Genomic DNA, 21,284 nt, shown 5'->3' on the forward strand with positions numbered 1-21,284 from the left:
TGTGTGTACACATATTTGGCCATCTACCACCTTGATCTCTAGATATTGGCTGCAGCTTATTTCTTAAAAAAAAAAAAAAAAATGAAGAATAAGCATTTTGACATTTATTAATAGGGAGAGTGAGATAAGCACCACCCATGAGTTATCTTAAAGCTGAACTATATCATTCTGCATTAGCTATGATATAGAAAATAATTCTTAATGTGGAGATGCATCATCTGTTATATTGGTTTACCCCTGTCGTAAAACATCATAGATTATCTGCTGCATTTGATCCTCTGCTGAGAACTCGGACCCTGAACTTTGGCCCTGGTCCATCAAAAGGTCAGGGGTTACCTAAAAGCAGAAGATGATAACAGGAAAATTTCATTCAACTTCAAGCACAGCCCTCACAGAATGAGTGTTAAACACACAACTAACATTCCTTAATGTGGAGGAATGATTTACTGTACAATTGTTCCCTCTGAATAGTAACATAAGTACACACTCTGTCAGCTGACACAACCAGATAAACCAAGCCAAATGAAATTCAATGCAGGAGAGAACAGGGAATTGGGTTGATGATTTGCCTTACTGTAACCATCTCCAATTCCACCTAATGTACATAGAGTAGTAGTTTTTTCCAAAACCCGGTGAGCTAGACATCATTAAAGCATTGTGGCACACAAAGGCTTTTCCAAAAGTTGGTAGCATAATTATTTATGGAAATAAAACGAAAAATATATTGACTTCTAAATTAATATTTTGTATGTATGTGTATCATGTAGTTTTATGGTTCTTAGAGTGTTGTTTAATTAGTTTAGCAACATGCTAATGCCAAGCTCCATTGCAATCAATTGTGAGTTTAGTCTCCTGTAAACTTCACCAGGAGCGCAATTTGTGTACCATGGAATTTCTGCCTTTGTACAGCATTCAGTTTCATTTAGGATGCTACCTCACGCTGGCTATCAGGTAAAATCAAGGACACTTTTGAGAAAATGCAGAACTAGCTGGAAGCAGAGAAAGTCCCCAAGGAAAATACATTTAAAGACCAATTCAAGGACTTATCGTCAAATTTCATCACTTTCGTCCCTATAACATTTTCTGCTAGTTTTCAAACTCATTCAAAACAACAGTGGGAGGTGCTTCATTCATAGTGACTTTAACAAGATTAACCTTACGAAAGTTAACACGATTGTCATAATATGTATTAAAATGTGGACCATGTTGTGCGGTGGCTGGATGCTCCCAGGGTGTCTGGAACTAATGTGTTTAAATATCTGAAAAAGCAACCGCATATGGATGCACGAACTGCTGCAGTAAAGCAAGACGGCTGAATATGTGCAGTATTAAAAAATGTAGCATGCTTCTTATCTCTGGTAGATGGAAAAAATGTATGCCAACTAATTGTAAGTCTGAGAGGTAGAGCTCTAAAAATGACAATAGATCGATCCATTATAATAAACGAAGCTGCACAAGTCATTTACATTTACATTTAGTTATATAGCAGATGGTTTTATCCAAGGCAACTTACAAATGAGGAACATAAAGCAATTTTCACACAAAAGTAAAAAATATCTGCAGTATTGAACTGCTAAGTTCTCAGAGTAGCTGGAACAGTATAGAAGCTTGTGCAGGAGAAAGAGGCAAGATAAGTATTTTTATAATAAAAAAATAAATCCTTACCTTGTCCACAAGTCACGCAGACAGCTTCACTGATTATAATAGAACGATCCAATATAAATTTTTACAGTGAGGGAATAATTATAAGCATCTAAACTACAAGACACTTTCATCGCCTCTCTTGTGTAGACCCTCTGTATCAATAACACGTCTGGATAAGTCACTTCAAGTAAACATTTGATGTTTTTTGAGAAAATAAGTTAACTTAGAGCCTTATTTCAAGGAGGCGGTGATGATATTGGAAATGCATCAGGATCAGTTACGTTCTAATTCTTTTGTTATTGTTTACATCCTTGCAATAGTCTATATGAACATACATTGATGATAATGGCAATGCTAAGTGATTAAAAAGAATCAGATGGCTTCTCATTAATTATCCTGTGAATATTCTGATTTGAAGTAAGAATCAGGAGAAATGGAGGTCAAAAGGTTAGATAACACCACAAACCTCAATACAAACATTTGTAATTTAACTCATCACTCACATGTGACTCAACTGATGAGGGTGCAAATGAAGTGACAGCTGTATTCTTGGCAACAGAAGCTGAGTCCCGCCCCAGGCTGCTGTAGGCAGAGGCAGGTGAGGAAGAAAGAGGTGAGACTGAGGCAGGTCTTTCTTCTGCATTTAGGCCAGGGTAGCGCCCCCTTGTGGAGACCCCTTTGTTCACCGCCTGTACAGCAGAGCTCCCATCAAATCTGTCAACGAGACTGTGGACAGGAGTGTGACGTCTAGAGCTGGGAGATGATTGGCTGTGCGTGTGCTCGCCTTGTGGAGATATATCGACAGATTCCGATGAGGTGTATAGACTCCCTCCACCTCTCCCTCTTCCAAGAGATCCATTCAGACCTGCCTGGTAAGAACCACCCAACTGACTTCTCTCCATCCTTCCTCTCGGTCGCTCCGTTCCAACTCTAACACCTCCATCCAGGTTGGCGTAGCTACCAGAGCGTCCATCTCCAAGTGGACGTCCGAGTTGGTCTGTGAAGTCATCGCTGCTGCTGTCTCTCTCCAAAAGGGAGCCATGAGACTGAGCCCTACGAAGGGGGCTGTTGTCTCCAGACGAGAAATACGGCCCCTGGATTACCCCATCCTCTCTCCTCCTAACACAGACAAACAGAAAAATATAGTAGGTATGTAGATTTAATATATAGATTTAAAGCTGAAGCTTTTTTTGATGATAAAACATTGACTATGGACACCAGAAAGCTGCTTATTGCGAAAGTAAGTAAAGTACACTTTACTCCCGTATACATGCGGCTCGGTCAGTTAGCAGATTCCTCCACAGCTATGTAATTTTCTATATAGTGAAGACTTCACTATTTTACTCTCTATTGATTCACTTTATTTCCAGATATTTCAGAGTTGTTGCCGTGTACAAACACTGTGTAACTTACTATCGCGACCTGCGGCTGAATTATAACGCAGTAGTGAGGGTTCCCTCTTACATAACTCTGGGATTCCCACAATGTACGAGTGCAAATATGTGGACGTTAGGGACAGTTGATATTTTACATTCATGTGTATAAATGGGTATGGTTTATAGTGTATGTGATTTCCCCTCTGTACTCCCAGAAATGTTTAATTCTTTCTGCTGTGTTGACATGTTGGACTCCATCCTATGATATTTGTTGTCCGGTCTGTTCCACACACACTGTTCAAACACTCATCAGAACGGTGTATGTTTACATGACCACATTAAGCTGTGTTCTCCCTGAGAAATATAGGTGTATTAAACCACTTTCTCTTAATCACTCAAACGGCGTAAGGAAATCAGAGCTCTTGTTTACATGGCATTTCAGAACACCACTTTTTTCTAAAACCCTAGAATAAACAATTTTCTTAAGTGCATGTAAACATGATCACTGTTTCATATCATAGCTTATTACACAGACATCTATAAGTAAATAGGCCATTTGTAGGTTGATGTCTTTGCAAACTGTAAACACCATTCTCTTTGGTGCTATAAAAATTGCTGTTTATTTTGAGCGGCCTGTAATTTTGTTATTTCTGACATAAATCTATAGTGTTGCAAAACAAGTGTTTGAGAGAAATCGCATAAATTACCTCGGCAGGCTGTTATAAGCAGGTGGTTGTGTTCTCAGCTGTACTCCATATGAGTCACCCTTCTCTCCCTCCTTCAGGAAAACGTATGGCTGTCCCCCGATGCCCTGCACCCTCACTGCCACTCCATAGTGAGAAGAGGTCTTTTTGGAACCACCTTTCCGAGACTGCCCACTCACTCCCCCACTGGTGTCATGCAGGTCATTTATAAAGCGAATCTGAACACCACAGTCCACTGGGGTTTTAGTACCTGATACAGGAGCAGACATACTGGAGACAAGAGGAGATGAGGAGAAAGAGTAGAAAAGTAGGAAGCAACAGAAACAGAGAGATAAGCATTAGGAGAAAAAACAGATTGTAATGCCATGTGACATATTGTGTGTTCAGTGTGACTGGACAGTCACCTCAGACTCAAACAGATAAATTACTCCCCACTAATCCCCCACCACTGACCATAATAATTACACACTAATGAAGACCTTACATGCCACAATACTCCTTTCTGCAGTCTTACAAACAAAACCTGTGCTGACCAGTAGAGCATTCTGACATTGTAAGACAGCAGCACAGCATTCAATTGGACTGAAATCAGGGGATAGAATACATCACAGTTCTGCCAAAGCAAACTGCTTATTTAGCCTAAATTCAATGATAAGAATGTAAATGAGCACATTAAGCAGACAGATGAAAAAAGCTCAAAAGCATATTTTTAAAAATTTTCCCATTTATTTTCACCATAGGCTTTTCAGGGAGGGTCTGAAGGAATTAATGAACTGTTGATTTCATAAAGCATAAGTGTATGATGCAATCGAGTCACTATGGGTTTGCGTGTCTTTTTCTTATCAAAAAACACCTGTCTTTCATGCTCTAAAGCTACAACATCAAATATTATATAACATTTCGTTGGTAGGTAGCTGGATAGCATTATGGGTAACATTAACTAACCTTACACTGCTAGACTTTGCAAGCTCACAAAAATATTACACATCCATGAATGTCCTTTAGGGCTGCAACTAACGATTATTTTAATAATAATTCGACAATTCGGCATCTTAGCTCTTAACCTATTATTTAGCTTGTGCCCAGAATTAAAAGGTTTAAATAAACGTGCTTACTAACAAAAACATTTTTTTTTCATCCCCTTTTCTCTCCAATTTTGGAATGCCCAATTCACACTTCTTACTAGGTCCTTGTGGTGGCATGGTTACTCACCTCAATCTGGGCGGTGGAGGACAAGTCTCAGATACTGCTTCTGAGACAGTCAATCTGCGCATCTTATCACACGGCTTGCTGTGCATGACACCGCAGAGACTCACAGCATGTGAAGGCTCATGCTACTCTCCATGATCCACGCACAACATACCACGTGCCACATTGAGAGCGAGAACCACATAATCGTGACCACAAGAAGGTTACCACATGTGACTCTACCCTCCATAGCAACCGGGATCAATTTGGTTGCTTAGGGACCTGGCTGGAGTCACTCAGCACAACCTGGATTCAAACTCAGGACTCCAGGGATGGTAGTCAGCATCAATACTCGCTGAGCTAACTTTTAAAAATACCTCTAAATGACATTCACTAATTTAATGGGAAAAATAATACTTTTTATTAAGTTTAATTTAGTAAAGAAATTCACTGCAAAAAATCCTATTGTTAAGTGTTTTGTCTTGTTTTCCATTTAAAATTGTCTAAAAATCCTTAAAACAAGATACATTTACTTGAGAAGCAACATATAAAATATTTAGACTTGCTGTTTTTGTATACAAGTTTATTTTTTTCACTTGGTTATACTTCTGCGAGTGTAGTAAAGACAAAATTAAGGAAGGGCATTCATCAATAATTTGGTATTCGAATATTTAAGCTCATAAAAAACGAATATTCTATTATTTAAATGAAGGTAATGAATGAGAAAGACATGTTGTAAAATATATTTTTTTTGTCATAAAGGTTGCGTCACCATTTAAAAAAAATGTCCATCTCTATTCAATACGCATACTGTCTTGGGCACTCTTTCTCACAAAGTAGTTTCTCTCGTTCTTACAGTATAACCTGTTAATTTTGTTGAGGAACCTCCACTATCACAATGATGTAATTGAGAAGAAAAATCAAGGTGTGACTTGTATGATGGAATGAAAATGTCTCAATAAGGAGTAGATGACAGTGTGAAGGGTGTGGAAAAGGAACAAAGAGCATTCTCAGACACCTGGACTACACTCCACGCGGTGAACAACATCATAAAAACATTAATTATTTGTCACTTTAAAATTGTATGTCTTTTAATTTTGATAAAATTATTTTTTTGGTTACTGCAACCTTTGATTAAAGGAACAATAATCCTTCTTGTTTACTCTACAAAATAATAAGAGACACACCTTTACTGCTTTCTTTTTCTATCTCAAAGTATTTTCTTTCATTCCACACTCAAGAGTCCTCTTCAGTAACAAGCAACTACAGCATAGCAACACAATAAATACACTCAGTGAACACATAAACACATGTTGCAGTATAATCAGTACAGCTTCTTTGTAAAGACCATCCCTCTTCGGTGTGCATGAGAGAGACACTGAGGTATCACAAATCCAGCGTAATAAAATAACCTTATAAATCAGGCAAATCTCATATTACTAGATTAGTCCATGGGGAAATCATGATTGTGCAACTCAGATTCACAATAAAACTACAGTATTTTCCTTGCATTCCTTGCAAGTGACCAAAGGTCCATTTAAAACAGTCTGCAATAAATAAAGTGAGTGGTAAAGAATGTATTTACTGTGTGACAAATAAAGGAACCTTCATGACTACAACTACAGTTTAGACAAGTCAAGTAATTTTCATTTGTATTGCACCTTTCACAACACACACTGTTTCAAAGAAGCTATACAGAAAATAATGCATTAACATAAAATTATACTGTAATATCTAATGTCTTAAGAGTCATCATTGTGTAGTTTGATAAAATACGATTGTGATTTGTGTTTAAAAATAAGTAATTAAATAATAGTTGTATTTAGAAACCCAGCGAGCAAGCCAAAGGTGACTGAAAAACTCGATGTTGGTTAATGGAGAAAAATAACCTTGGGAGAAACCAGGCTCATTGTGGAGGCCAGTTCCCCTCTGGTTAACAGTATGAATATAATGCCAATATTGCATATGTATAGTCCAAGTCATGGTTTAAAATGATTAAACTAAGTGTTAAGGGTCAGTATTTAAACAAAGATTTTGTAAGAACTAGATAACCATCCAGGATTAACTGCAGAAGTTCACATAGATGCATTTTCCTCTGTTAGTTGGCTGATGAAGGATTTTGTTGGCAATTAATTGATAGTCTTTGTATTCCATTATAAGACTGTTGTCCATCATTAGACTGAGGTGATACAGGCAGAGATCAGTGAGGTGCATCGCAGTTCAACCGGCCGGTAATTTCAGTGAGGTCTACCCTAAATCCAAGGTTCAGGCAATGGCAAATAATGTACCCCATGTCTTATGGTTGGAGTTGGCATCAGTTCATCCTCTGAAGCCCATCGTAATAGACTGAAGTGATGTTTGGCTGCACCGGCTGCATTTAGTCATCATCACTCAGAGACATGTACCAGCGGAGTCCAACACAAAAAAAGGAATGGAGCTGGATCCAGCCAGTTCTGGTACCTCTGGATTGGAGTCTCGTGGTTGTAACAGGGATACAAATAGAATAATATTAGCATAGATGCCATTCTATTTATTGCAGAGTTATAGATCATGATCAATGTTTCTGGTTTCGGGTTCCGGCAGACCTAACTAAAGCAGCCTAATTGTGAGTTGAAGGATAAATTAGGTGTATGCCTGGCTAAATAGATTAGTCTTTAGTCTAGACTTAAACTCAGTGAGTGTGTCTGTGTCCCAAACTGTGTTAGGGAGACTATGCCATAGTTTAGGAGCCAAATATGAAAAGCATCTACCTCATTTTGTGTATTTTAATAATTTAGTGACTATTAACAGGCCAAAATTTTTCGATCATAATGAATGTGATTGAATACAGTGTGGTAGAAAGAACTGTGGAGCTAGACTATTCAAAGCTTTGTACATAGTTAACAGAATTTTAAAATTAATATGAAATTTAACAGGTAGCCAATGTAACGATGATAAAATATGATCATATTTCTTGGTTCTAGTCAGCACTCAGGCAGCTGCATTTTGAACCAACTGAAGTTTACTTATTGATCTTACTGGACATCCTCCCGTTATGCATTACAATAATCTAGTCTTGAGGTCATGAATGCATTAATTCATTTTTTGGCTTCAGTAACAGAGAGCATGTGTCATAATTAAGCAATATTTCTTAGGTGGAAGAATGCTGTTCTACAAACATTGGTAATATAACACCAAAGTTATTTGCTGTTGAAGACGATGTAACAGTATATTCATCGAGTCAAATTATATTTTAGTGGCTTGTTTTTAGAGGTTTTTGGTCCAATAATTAGTACCGCTGTTTTGTCGGAATTGAATAGAAGGACATTTCTGGCCATCCAATCTTTGATTTCATTGATACCCTCTGCTAATTTGGAGAATTGTGAAATTTCATCAGGTTTTGAAGAAATATAAAGAAACTTCCACTGTTCCTGATCTCACCCAGGAGAAGCATACACAAGGAGAAAAGCAGAGGCCCTAAACTGATCCCTGTGGCACTCCATATTTAACAATTCCTCATTTAAAAAGACTGGTAGCGGTCTGCTAAGTAGGACCTAAACCATGCTAATGCAAGTCCACATATGCCAACTTAATTCTCTAGCCTAATCAAGAGAATGTCGTGATCTATCATGTCGAAGGCAGCAAGTGAAATGCAGCCGTGATCAGATGATAAGAGCAAGTCATTTGTAACTCTGATAAGTGCAGTCTCTGTACTGTAATGGGGCCTAAATCCTGACTGAAATTGTTCACATATACTAATTCTCTGAACATAGTTGGGATGACACTACCTTTTCTAGTATTTTCGAAATAAACGGGAGATTTCAAATCGGTCTATAATTAGCCAGTTATGGCTTCTTAATAAGCGGTTTGATAACTGCCATTTTAAAGTTCCTTTGGACATGTCCTAAGGATAGTGAGGAGTTAATAATATTAAGAAGAGGTTCTGATATTCCTGGGAATACCTCTTTTAAGAGCTTAGTTGGTATTTTATTTGGCATGTTCTGGCTTCTGATGTTTCAATACGTTTTGTCAGCTCTTCATGACCTATGACAGCAAAGGATTGAAGTTGCACGTGAGGAAAATTATGAGACACTGTTTTCTGAGGTACTGTGACAGATGATTGCATAATTCCAATTTTATTTCTGATTATTTCAATTTTATCAGTAAAGTAATTCATGAAGTCATTACTATTGTGCAGTGACAGAATATCTGGTTCACTTGTGTCACGAACCCCGCTCCTCTGCCCCATCCCCGCTTCGTCGCACACACACTCACTCCCTCGACCTCACTCCCTCGCTCCGCCCCCACGCTCTTTTTGCTCGCTCGAGCCCTCACGCCCACTTTGCTCCTACTCGCTCACATGCTCGTAGGTTATCTCCCTTCCTCGAGTTTCTCACGCGTTTCCAATCCCCCAGAACATTATGACCACCTGCACTCGCGTCATCGGCATTCCTGCACATTAGTTTCACCTGCACTCGTCTCATCACCTAGCATTGTTTACACCTGCACTCGGCCCTATATATTTCACAACCCGTTCGTCTCACTCCGGTTGGTTATTGTATTTAGTTTCCCGTGTCTTTGCCCCCCGCTAGTCTCGTCTAGTTTTGAACTCCTCTTGTCCTCCTCTTAGCTTGCCAGCTCCCCTTGTTCCCCTGTCTTTTGCTCCCCCCTATTCCCGTCTAGTTCCTCTGATCCTGTTTCCCGGGTTCGACCTCCCCACTCTCGTTGACCACTCTCTCCCGGATTTGCCCCTTTACTCCACTTTGATTCCCCGGCTCTTGACCCTACGCTTACCTCGACCTTTCTCCCTCTGGAATATCCCTACTGTACCTTCGCCTGCTCTTTATTTAATAAAAGCAGTTTTTGACTTACATTGTGACTGTCTCTTCTTGTGCGGGTTACAACTTGAGACTTTAATCCTGACCAATTTCGCCACAGGACTAAATAAACACCTAGGATTATTGTGGTTATTTTCTATGAGTTTGCTCAAATATGTTGACCTAGCAGATTTTAGTGCCTGTCTGTAGCTACATACACTATCCTTCCATTCATGCGAAATACCTCTAATTTTGTATTCTTCCACTTACGCTCCATATTTCAAGCTGCACTATTGAGAGCATGAGTGTGATCACTATACCATGATGTGGGGCATTTTTCTTTATTCGAAGGAGGGCAACACTATCAAGATTGCTAGAGAAGACTGTATTTATATTTTCTGTTATTTCATCAAGTTCTTCAAGACTTTGGGGCTTATTGAGTGTATGAGATAGATCTGGAAGATTATTAGTGAAGCTATCTTTAGTGGTCGAATGAATTGTTCTACCTAATCGATAGCATGGTGTAGACTGAGCAACATTAGCTGATCGCAACATACAAGTGACGAAGTAATGATCTGAGATGTCATCGCTCTGCGGAAGAATTTCTATATTATCAACATCAACTCCATTATGAAAGAATTAAATCTAGTGTATGATAATGACGATGAGTTGTTCCTGTCACACAAATTCACCAAGGAAATCAAAATAATGGCCGGGTGATCTATACTGTAGCAAGTGAACAAGATGACAGTTTTTTATTTTTATTTATATCTGACAGTGTCACATTAAGCATTATTAGTTCAAAAGTCTTAAAACTTATATCCTGTCCTCTGAGAAACACCAAAAACTTCACTGTAAATTATAACAACAACTCCTCCTTGACCTTTCAGACGAGGCTCATGTTTATACTAATAACCTGGGGGAGGTTTAAACTAATATATTCATCCAGTTTAAGCCAGGTTTCAGTCAAACAGAGTGCATCCAAACTATGATCTGTAATAATTGTATTTACAATTAGATCTTTGGTAGAAAGAGATCTAATGTTTAGTATCCCTACCTTCATATGATGTTAATATTTTATTTTTTCCCCCCAAGTTTGACTGTAATCAAATTTGTTCAAAATGATTTGGTGAGAGTTTTGTGGTTGGTAGTTCAGGGAACAGACACAGTCTCTATGTGATTTCTAGGTGATACAGTCTCTATATGTTGTAGTTTATGAGACCTGTGTGACATCTCAAGGCAGCTAGCAGATGTTCAGATTAACTGGTTTGTCTGCTTCCTGACCTGGGCCCCAGTGAGTCAAATACTATCATTAATAAGACTATGAGCCAAATTACTAGAGAGGAGAGCGGCACCTTCCCTGGAGGGATGGGGTCTGTCTCTCTTTAGCAGGTCAGGTCAACCCCAAAAACTCTTCCAATTATCTATAAATCCTATGCTATTCACTGGACATCACTCAGACATCCAGTGACACTAATCTACTATAAACCTCATCACCACAACAAACAGGGAGGGGTCAGAGCATATTACAGTGTCTGACATAATTATTGCAAGTTCAAACACCTCTTTAACATTATCTCTAGTGATCTCCGACTGGTAAAGCCGGACATCATAAGTGATAACATGACTAACAATTTTAGAAAAGCTATGTTTAGCATTAGCCAGCACTTGTAAATTTGATCTGATATCAAACGCTCTAGCCCCGGAAATGCATTTAACAATAGTGGCTGGAAAAAGCCACTAGAAAAACATCTATTTCCATGTTCCTTACAATAGAATCGGCAATAACATGGGCTCTTTCAACATGATTCTCAGTGGATGCATCACAAAGTGAGGAGAATCGATTGAAAACCCTAAAAGGAATGGGAAAGTTGTGTTGCTTTGCTGAGCGACTATGCCGTCGAGACATCACCCAAATGCCCTGCTGCGGGGGGCTCTAGAATGCAAAAGGAGTGCGTGTTTTGCTTGTTGTACTACCTGCATCCGAAACAGTATCTCCCGCCTTCTTTTTCATCTCTAACTCATTAACTTTCTCCATCAGCCTGACTAACTCCTTACATTTATCACATGTGAATCTCTCACTGATGATGGAAGAAGCTATAGTAAACATGTGATATGCAATGCAGGGAGAAATAACATGAGTGGATGCCATGATTTACCGCAATTGTTAGTAGTTTCTGAGCGGTGCGAGTTGGAGATCGATGTGAATCCCTCACACAATTGTTTGTTATTATAGTTGTTCTTGATAAGCGGTGCTTTGAGATCGATGCAATAATCCATGTAACACAGAGGAGAAAAATGGTTGCGTGCTGTAAAACGAGTGCAGTTTAATTGTGATAAAAATATGAAGTGGATGCACGTGGAAAATGCACGCAGTTGAATCACGATAAGAGAATAATGCAGGGGAAAGTGCTGAAAAATGTCAGATGTTAAGGATTAAATGCTGAAATCAGATAGAGAAGCGATGCTAAAAAAAGCTAGCACGTAACAAACACAGACTCGAGCTAGGCGGCAGCAGCAACAGGTAAAATACACAAAAAAGTGGAAAAACCCAAAATGCGGTAAAATGACAAATAAATAAAATGATGAACGTTAGAGAATAAGAATAAGCAATGCTTAGCAGGCTACAAACACTCATGCAGCGTGCCGTCAGCAACAGGAAGTCCATTTAGATGCACTGAAGAAGATCATTATGTGTTTTGACATCAGGAAGCTGTTTGAGAAGGCTGACGTGTTAAAGTCAATGACCGAAAGCAGACTGAGAAGAGTTGACCTCCAAGATGTGGTGTGGAGTTGTGTGCTGAGAGATAAATGGATGCTAGTTTATACAGGAGGAGAAAGAAATCAGCAGCAACCCTTCACTGGCATTGTTTATTTCCTCTAACCGACTCATTCATCATGCATGATTATTGTTGTTTTGGTATTAATGTTATTTTAAAAGTGCCATTCATTAAATTAAAGTTCTCACACTGGGACAGGTCAGTTTAAATCAAAAGACCAAACAAAAGACTATGGACTCCATAAAAGAACTATAAAGAAGCACTGGCTTCTTTATAGATAGCAGACAACTATCTTCAATCTGAAGGAAAATTATATTCTGGAGGCCTAGACAACTATTATTATCAATGTGTGTAGTGAAGTCAGTTGACTTATGAAATTCTTTACTATAATATAAAGATTAGACCAAAATATTTGTTTCAATTATTTTATCCTTATTTGAGCTTTTATGCTTTTATTTTATTTTTATGCATTACATTTTTAACATTATGTTGATGTAATGAACATTCAGAGGTATTATTTGTTCTTTCTGTATGAGCAATCAGCTACTGGTTCACCCCAAAGGTGTCCAAATTGTAGCATGTTTCTAGTAAACAAAAATATTACTATACTTTTTTATTTTTTCAATTTCAAGAGAGAGAAAAAAAGGTCTAGAACATTTAGGCCCATTTTCATGTTCATAACAGGTTTTGAAATTAACACTTGCCAACCTGCAAAATGGGGTGGTGCTGGATGGCAGAGGCAGGCTAAATACATACAAATTGTGATTTAATGTGCTGAGTAAAGTAATTTTTCCCACCTTGTCCGATATTAAAATCAGTGTGACACACTTTGCAAAGGGCATGGGCATTGTCAATATGGCTGAGAAATTAAATTAAATTCTTCTGTCCAGCTTTTGTTATATTTACATGTGTATTTTTAGTTTTTTAGTCAGAGCACCACCTAAGTCTTCTCCTCCCATCTACCAGTGATGCTTGATTCAATTTCCCGCGTCTACTACCTGCGCAGATATCAACAGCGCAACTGGGTTGTTGGTTGCCGTGTTGAGGTCACAAATGGGTTGAGATTTGTATGATGAGTAGGATGCGTTTCATACAAGATCTGGCAACCGAACAACCTTGGAATAATATATTATTGTGATTATTAATATAACAAGGTTTGGGCCATACAAATTACGGGAGTTTCCCGGGAGAAATAACAAAACGGGAGGGGGGCGGGAGATGGTTATGAAATACGGGAGACTCCCGGGAAAACGGGAGTGTTGACAGGTATGGGTTATGGTCGTACAATTAAAAATGCTACTGTTAAACAATGGTAGAACAATGGTAAACTTTCATATAGGCAATTTGAATGAAAGTGTTTAAACTTCTGTGAATTATGGACAAATTATTAACAAAGCTATACTCCTGTTCTATCCTTCTCCTGCTCTATCTGGTCAAGTTTGCCATCTGGTATTCTAAAGGTGATTTAAATCATTAGGCTTGTGTCCTGCTAATCTAATATCACTCTCATTCAAGAAAGAAATACCAGATTATTTGTTCTGTTGTCTTCAAATCAATGATCAACAGTCATTTGATCAAACCAACATCAAAATCCAGCCATGGTTTAAACTGATCCATTTCCTCTGTGTCAGTGTGTGTCACTTGCCAACAAACAGAGGAACCATTTAGCCTCTCTACACTGCATTATCTGATTGTGAGTCAGAAAGATGGGAGTAAGAGGACCCTCTTCCCATTATTACAGTGAAATGGGGCAGAAAACAAGGGCAGCTATGCAGAGAACACTGGACTCTCTATCACTCTCTTTCTCCCTCTTGCTCTCATACAAACCAGAGATTTAACTGTTGTTACCAGAGAGCCTGCTGTTTCCAATTTCACTCTGAGATTATTCTGATTCATCACAGCTAGATTTAGACATGATGACCAAGCCTTTGTCTGCAGAATTGTTTACATAGTTTCTTATTTTTGCACAATTCAAACATGACTTGTTCAAAAAGTTCTACAAAACCCTATGCACCTACATCTAAACACATTTTACCCAGTTTAAAACATCTAACCATATTAAAACGCAGGGCTTCAGAATGTGACTAAATTATGACAACATTTATTTTATAAAAATATTTTAAAAATGACAACATTTTAAATTATTCCTATCAGCTTTTGTAGCCAAGTAAATTCAAAATGTTAAATGAAATAAAAATCTAGTTAAATATAATATATATATATATATATATGTTTACAAAACACTTATGTGTGTGTGTGTGTGTGTGTGTGTGTGTGTGTGTGTGTGTGTGTGTGTGTGTGTGTGTGTGTGCAAAACCTACTACTTCACCGAGTAACATTTTGAAAATCAGTAGTTACAGTATATATTAATATTAAAACCCAACAATTATTTATTGTTGTCCAGTTTTGCATTATAATGTGATCCAGTATTATTATTTTTACTTTGAGGATTAGTATTATACAATAGTAATATAGGTCTGTCTTATTAACTTTCACCTGGAGCTTATATTCATATATCAAAATCAAATCACTTTATTGTCACACGACCATATACACAAGTGCAACAGTGGGTGAAAGTCTTTTGTGCAGTTCTGAGCAACATAGCAGTCATCACAGTGAGGAGACATGTACCAATTACAATAAACAACATATTTATACAACACAATTTACATTTCAAATGTACACATAATTACACAACACAATAATAATATACAATGTACAATGTATATTCTGCAGTGTATTGTTCATCGTGTTGCAACAGGCTGTATTTTAGGTACGATAAGCATAGTGTTTTTGTTTCTGTTTCAAAGTTTGTTGTTGTTGTTGTTGTTTTTGTTTTGTTTTTTCTTATGCTTTTGTGTGCAGAGGGGCCACCATGGCTTGTTTGCTTAGAATTAGAATCAGAATCAGCTCATTGCTGGCGGCCCCTCATCCATTTGTGCGTATCAGTGTGAGTGAGAGTGCGTGCGAAACAAGTTCGGAAGGCCTGTATATTTTTTTCATAAATTATACATATGAAATTATAATAAACCCAAAGTCCTATACTGACCTGAACCTGGCAGCTTCGTGAACCGCTCTGAGACTGTAGACAACAGCATATTCGATTGTACGTGCAGAACAACATGTCACCCCTCAAGCAATTTTTGCAGAGCTTTCCTACTCGGGCCAGGGGGCCCCAGATGTCCAGGGCCCCACACAATTATTTTCTGAATGCACTGTATATCTGCTTTTTAGATTTTTCAGATTGGATGGTTATTACCTTTTAAACTGCTCATAACCAACAAATTACAAACTCTTGTTTTAGCGCAGCAGTTGAATGACAGGAGAGGGGAGGCGCTTCACATACAGTACAGATTAGTGTTTACACCTCAAATGCGATGCCGTCAATTGCGTTTTTGACCACTTTCATATGTTTTTTGCAATCTGATCATAAAATGTTTTAGAGCTGTATTTAGCGCTGACCACATATGATCCTGTCACAAAAAATGCATCTTACTACCAGGTATACTGGGTCAATGATGCACACTTTTAAACTTTTTGTTTTATCTCCACAGCCTGTAGTCTGACTGCAACCTTGTGTTCTCTCATTAAATTACATTTTCCGATCTCAAATTGAATCACGAGTCCCTAGCTCTCAGATGTGAAATGTTTAGTAGAATTAGGAAAGAGCTGTAGCAGTATGACTCCAGAGACTTTTGTCCAATCACTATGGCTTTTATTTTCTGCTGAAATTTTCATCAAAGCGAGTCAAAACTTCTAGAGTGAATAGAGCTGAAATTCTTTAATTTTGCTCAGATGTGCATCACACCCAATCTACTCTATTCTCATTTCTGTATATCCATTCCACACTAGCTGAAATGTGACATGAACTTAGCTCATAATGGTGGAAACTAGAGCGCAATCATTTTTGAATTCTTACAGTTCAACCTCTCAGCAAAGTTTAGCAAAATTTTCGAGGTGAAGCTGAGGAAAAGCAACCCAAAGGCTGAAACTTTGACCTAATTTCCATTAGATTTACCTCACAAAGGTAAGATACAAAGCAAATCATGATTCCTCTACAAATGAAAGAGTTGAGTTGAAGGGAAAACACATTGCTAGTTCAGCCTTATGATTAAGAATAATTAGCCTATCATAAGCTTTCATAACGTTTTTAAGAATCTGTATTCTAATTTCCTGCCAAACTCCCTCTCAGTACCTCTCTTCTTTTTAAATAAACCTCTCTTACACCCTTCCTCAATTCAGCCTCTCTTCTTATTTCAGGCTCGGACAAACAAGAATTTCTTCTCTAGTTCTAATGGAAGTCACTGGCATGACACTGCTACAGTGTAGCCAAACACAAGCATTGTTGCCAACTTAGCGACTTTGTCGCTATTTTTAGCGACTTTTCAGACCAGTTTAGCGACATTTTTTCAAAAAAGCGACTAGCGACAAATCTAGCGACTTTTTGGACAAACCTTAGCAACTTTCCAAATTCCAAATATCGCCAGTACTGCAAGCGTGAGGTCTTACTTCCCCGCTGCGTCTGCTCTGTTCAGTGAGCGGCTGAGAGGAGCAGCACATTCCGTTGACTGCACGCCAGCGGACATAGACATGAATGAGCTGCGCATGTGCACGCTGTGTTAGCAGGAACCAATCAGTGATCACATAGCAGCTGCCTTCTCCTTTGTTTTAATTCAAAACATTTAATTTGACCGTTTTTTTCTTGGCATGCGCAAGAAATTGCGCGGAATTCACTACTAATCAAGTTTTAGTTCATTCCGGTTCGGTTTCTGAACTCTCCGACTTCAGATCGTATATTTACAGACTCTATACATTTTACTTATCCAAACACAACAATAAACCTTCTTCAAACTCATAAACATGTAATGTTAGCTAAGTTCCGTTCCGTTGTCTAACAGAACATATGTAATTGAGAACCGTTTTACTGGACATTCGGCTATATACTTATATAAAAACAGTATGAGTACGGTTTAGGGGAGATAACCGTTATTATAAACTGAAGTAGGCTACAGTACCGACAAATTAGGCAGAATGCAAATACGACGCGATGACGTCATTAATATGCTAATGACGCATGACGTCATCTGGCGACATTTAGCTACTTTTCGAGCAGGCTTTAGCTACTTTCCATTGAAAATAGTTGGCAACACTGAACACAAGAGCATACAACTATGCACTTTCAGAAGCCCATATTTGTACACTACGTACACAACATACACTGAAATCTAATTAGGTACCAGCATGAGCTGATAACTCAGGCACAGCTAAAATGTAATTAAGTAGGTACTGTAAATTATGCCTCTGTGCTGTTAATCACACTAGTGGATTAATGTCTCATCAGCACTGCTAGAGCTAACTCAAATATTTTATGCAGTAAAGTTATGTTTGACAATGGCACAGCAAAAAGTAGTCAAAGGTCAATAACTTAGATGCCAGAGTGATATGAGGGATAAGAGAACAATGTCTCAGTTTCAGAGTCTGCAAATGATTCCCAGTCTGGGAAACGGTGATCAGTAAACAAAGTCATTTTAAATGAACGCGGTTACATTGTTAAGAGTTCAAGTTGGGGCACTGCACACTAGGCTTAAAAAAAATCCCAAATTATTCTACAGTGAGTCACTGGATTCAAATCAACAGAGGTCCAGACGTCAGAATAACATGTACAGTATACAGAATTGCCAAATCAGCAACGAATCAAACATAAGTGACATGAACGCAATAACAAATAAAAAAGTTATGCTTACTGCAGTTCTAAACAGCATGTTTGACAGCTTACATTATACTGTAACCTGACAGCTCATGGGATCGTTATTCGTTTGAATGAAAATTAGGCTATTCAAACACAAGGATTTGAGTGTTTAGCGGACTTGTGGGCTGTGGTGAGGTAAACAATCACAACACTGTTAAAGCAGCATTGTTTGCCACGTCAAGACCAATATCATTAGTTTGTTCCCAAAGCGAGCAGCGCAGGTGTTCACCTGCCGATAATGCACCTGCGCTGCTTGCGAAACTCACTGAGTTATAAAGTCTCTCGAGACTGAGCTCGTTTTCAGTGAGGAAACTAATGGAAATAATATGAACGTTACATTGAACGAACAATAATCCTTTGGACATGCATTACTCCTCCGTCTTCAGAAAAGACCTCTAAGGAAGAACATAAAATAGGGAAAAACACAACAAAACCTCAAAGTATGTGAGAAAAGTGTCACTCCCAATGGAATGAGGTTCAACTCGAGAATGGAGCGCGCGGATGAATTAAGTTCATGGCGCGCGATAAACAACTTATCAGCATCAATTTCTATTCACAGGCTTAGCGACGATAGCGAACAGAAATACAATTTCACCTACCTGATATTACAGCAAAGTTTGTATTTCACGCAGCACAATGGTCCTCTGTTAACTCCTGTAGCTTTCCTTCATGAGAACAATATTATAAAGAAGTAATGGGCGATTCTTAAAATGACAGGTCTAGCTATTGTGCCCCAAGAGAAACACTTGCTAAAGACAACCTGTTACCTTTTAGACCGATACCAAACGCCCCACCCAGCCTGCCTGTGAAAAATAATCTCATTGGCTGAACGTGGCGTAGTGGGTGGAACGCATGAAAGAATTTCTATTTCTATTTCGATTATTGGCCAAATTGTACGTCAATCTCATTTCAACTTGGAAATTGTTTTTCTGAGGAAGTTTAAATGGAGAGACTCGACTGGAAGTTTTGCTTTGTGGCGGTGTCATGTTGCAGAAACTATAAGTTGCATTACAATAGTGTGTAATAATAAAATAATAATAATAAAAATAGTGTGTAAAGACTATTGAAAGGCGCAGTAGATGTAAAATACACTAGAAATAAAATAATATTTTATTATTCCCCGACGAGAAATTCAGGTGCAAAACATCAAAATATCAACAAAAAAAAAAAAAAAAAGAATAGTGTAACTTTGATATTGTGTAGCCTTCTGTGCATTTTATTTACGCATTGAATATATATATATATATAAGCTTCCTCATCAATAAAAAAAAATAAATAAAAAAAATGCTCTTAAATGGGTCATAATATGTTGATCTTAAAATCTATGTGCACATGTTTGTGTGATGGTTAGGTTTAGGGGTAGAGTTGTGAAATACAAAATATAATTAGCCTGATATGGAATCAATGGAAGTCAATGAGAGACCACTAATATAATCAAACAAACATGTATGTGTGAGTTTTCTGCATTGTGTATGTTACATTTTTTTGTGGTTGTGTTCAGCATTGTGTTTGATTTATTGATTTTTATATAAAAATAATTGTATATAAAAATCTCTGACACCTCAGATTTTTACTACCATTTAGATTTATCGAATCAAGTCCTGATTTTCATGTGTGTGAGCTAGTGGAGGAAAAGTCACAAAGTCTTGTACCACTCAGATAAATACTCCGACCATTTTTATTAAAGAAACTAAATCAAAATAGGTAAAAAATGTCCCTAACACCACACGAGGGTTAACTGACCTGTAAGGACATCTACGTGTAATTAGCAAATTAAATAAACAGGTAGGTAAGATAAAAACTATCAGTTGGAAAAAAAAAACCCCAGCCAAACCAGCCTAGGTGTTTGGTTGGTCTTATCTTGTTTAAGACCCCATCCTGGTCAAGCTGGAGCTTAGCTGGGAGGCAAACGTTCTCCAGCCTGAACTACCTCAAAAAGCCAACACAACACAAAAGCATACCAAACCCCTCTAAAATCAGCCAATTGAGGCCACATGACCAGCTGCAATAAAAAAAAAGGAAAAACATTGGATGATCTATTTGTATAAAAGTGATTAGTAGAACACTTATTCTTTAAAAAAATGTTGTTGCCGTTCTCAGATGAATCGAATGGATTTTAGGGGATTTCATATTTCTGTGTGTGCTTAACTGATCATGGAACAAACAATGATTAGCTGGACACGTAGTGGGAGATGCTGTGTTTCATAGCGCATCACTGACTTTAGCCTCCACATCCCAGGATACCATGCCCACCACCCAAGTAGCAGGTAGAATGGTATCCGGTGGGATGGTAGAGGTCTCGATTTTGAAATATCGAGACAATGAATCGGGCGATACGAAAGGACAAAGTTGAAATGGGTTGAAAAATTCTAGAGTTGTCTAGAGTTAAGACGTTTAGCACTACGAATGTACTCTAGGAACTTGTGATCAGTCCAAAGCATGAAAGGTACCCCCGAACCCTCTAACCACTCACCCAAAGCCAGCCGGACAGCCAGCAATTCTCTGTTACCATCGTCATAGTTTCATTCAGCTGGTGTTAAGCGCTGCGGAATAAAAGCACACAGATGTATCTTTCCATCTGAGGAAGAGCGCTGCGACAGGACTGCTCCAAAACCAACCTTCGATGCATCCACCTCCACCACAAACTGATATGCAGGGTCGGGAGTTATCAACATTGGTCCGGTAGAAAACCACTTCTTTAATTTAGAAAACGTGTCCTCAGCCTGCAAGGACCAACAAAAGTCAGTGCAGGTGGAGGTTAGATCTGTCAGAGCCATGGCAATTAGGCTGTAATTACGAATAAACAAACAATAGAAATAAGACCCAGAAACCTCTGCAAAGCCTTTTGAGAATCTGGGGTTGGCCAATCAGTGATGGCTCTGATCTTGGCAGGGACTAGACACACTCCCTTGGAAGAAACGATTAACCCCAGGAATGGAACCGACTGTGCAAGAAAAGCGCACTTCTCTAGGAATTCTTCACCATGATGTCATTCAGCCCCTGATAATCTATGCAAGGTCTAAGTGAGCCATCCTTCTTCTCCACGA

The 21,284-nt window shown here is 38.3% G+C and overlaps 1 protein-coding gene across 1 annotated transcript in view; it reads right to left on the reverse strand.

Annotated features, from left to right (window-relative positions):
• Positions 1 to 18,973, reverse strand: part of LOC127657814 (cingulin-like) — a 45,191-nt gene extending 26,218 nt beyond the window's left edge. The window contains exons 1-4 of the mRNA XM_052146734.1: positions 18,837 to 18,973; positions 3,728 to 3,994; positions 2,148 to 2,763; positions 236 to 336 (exon numbers count right to left, since the gene is read on the reverse strand). Of these exons, the coding sequence (XP_052002694.1) occupies positions 236 to 336; positions 2,148 to 2,763; positions 3,728 to 3,993 (983 nt within the window). The 5' untranslated portion in view covers position 3,994; positions 18,837 to 18,973. The remainder of the gene's footprint in view (positions 1 to 235; positions 337 to 2,147; positions 2,764 to 3,727; positions 3,995 to 18,836) is intronic.
• Between the last annotated feature and the right edge of the window lie 2,311 nt (positions 18,974 to 21,284).

Source organism: Xyrauchen texanus, chromosome 17 (genome assembly GCF_025860055.1).
Source record: "Xyrauchen texanus isolate HMW12.3.18 chromosome 17, RBS_HiC_50CHRs, whole genome shotgun sequence".
NCBI lineage: Eukaryota > Metazoa > Chordata > Actinopteri > Cypriniformes > Catostomidae > Xyrauchen > Xyrauchen texanus.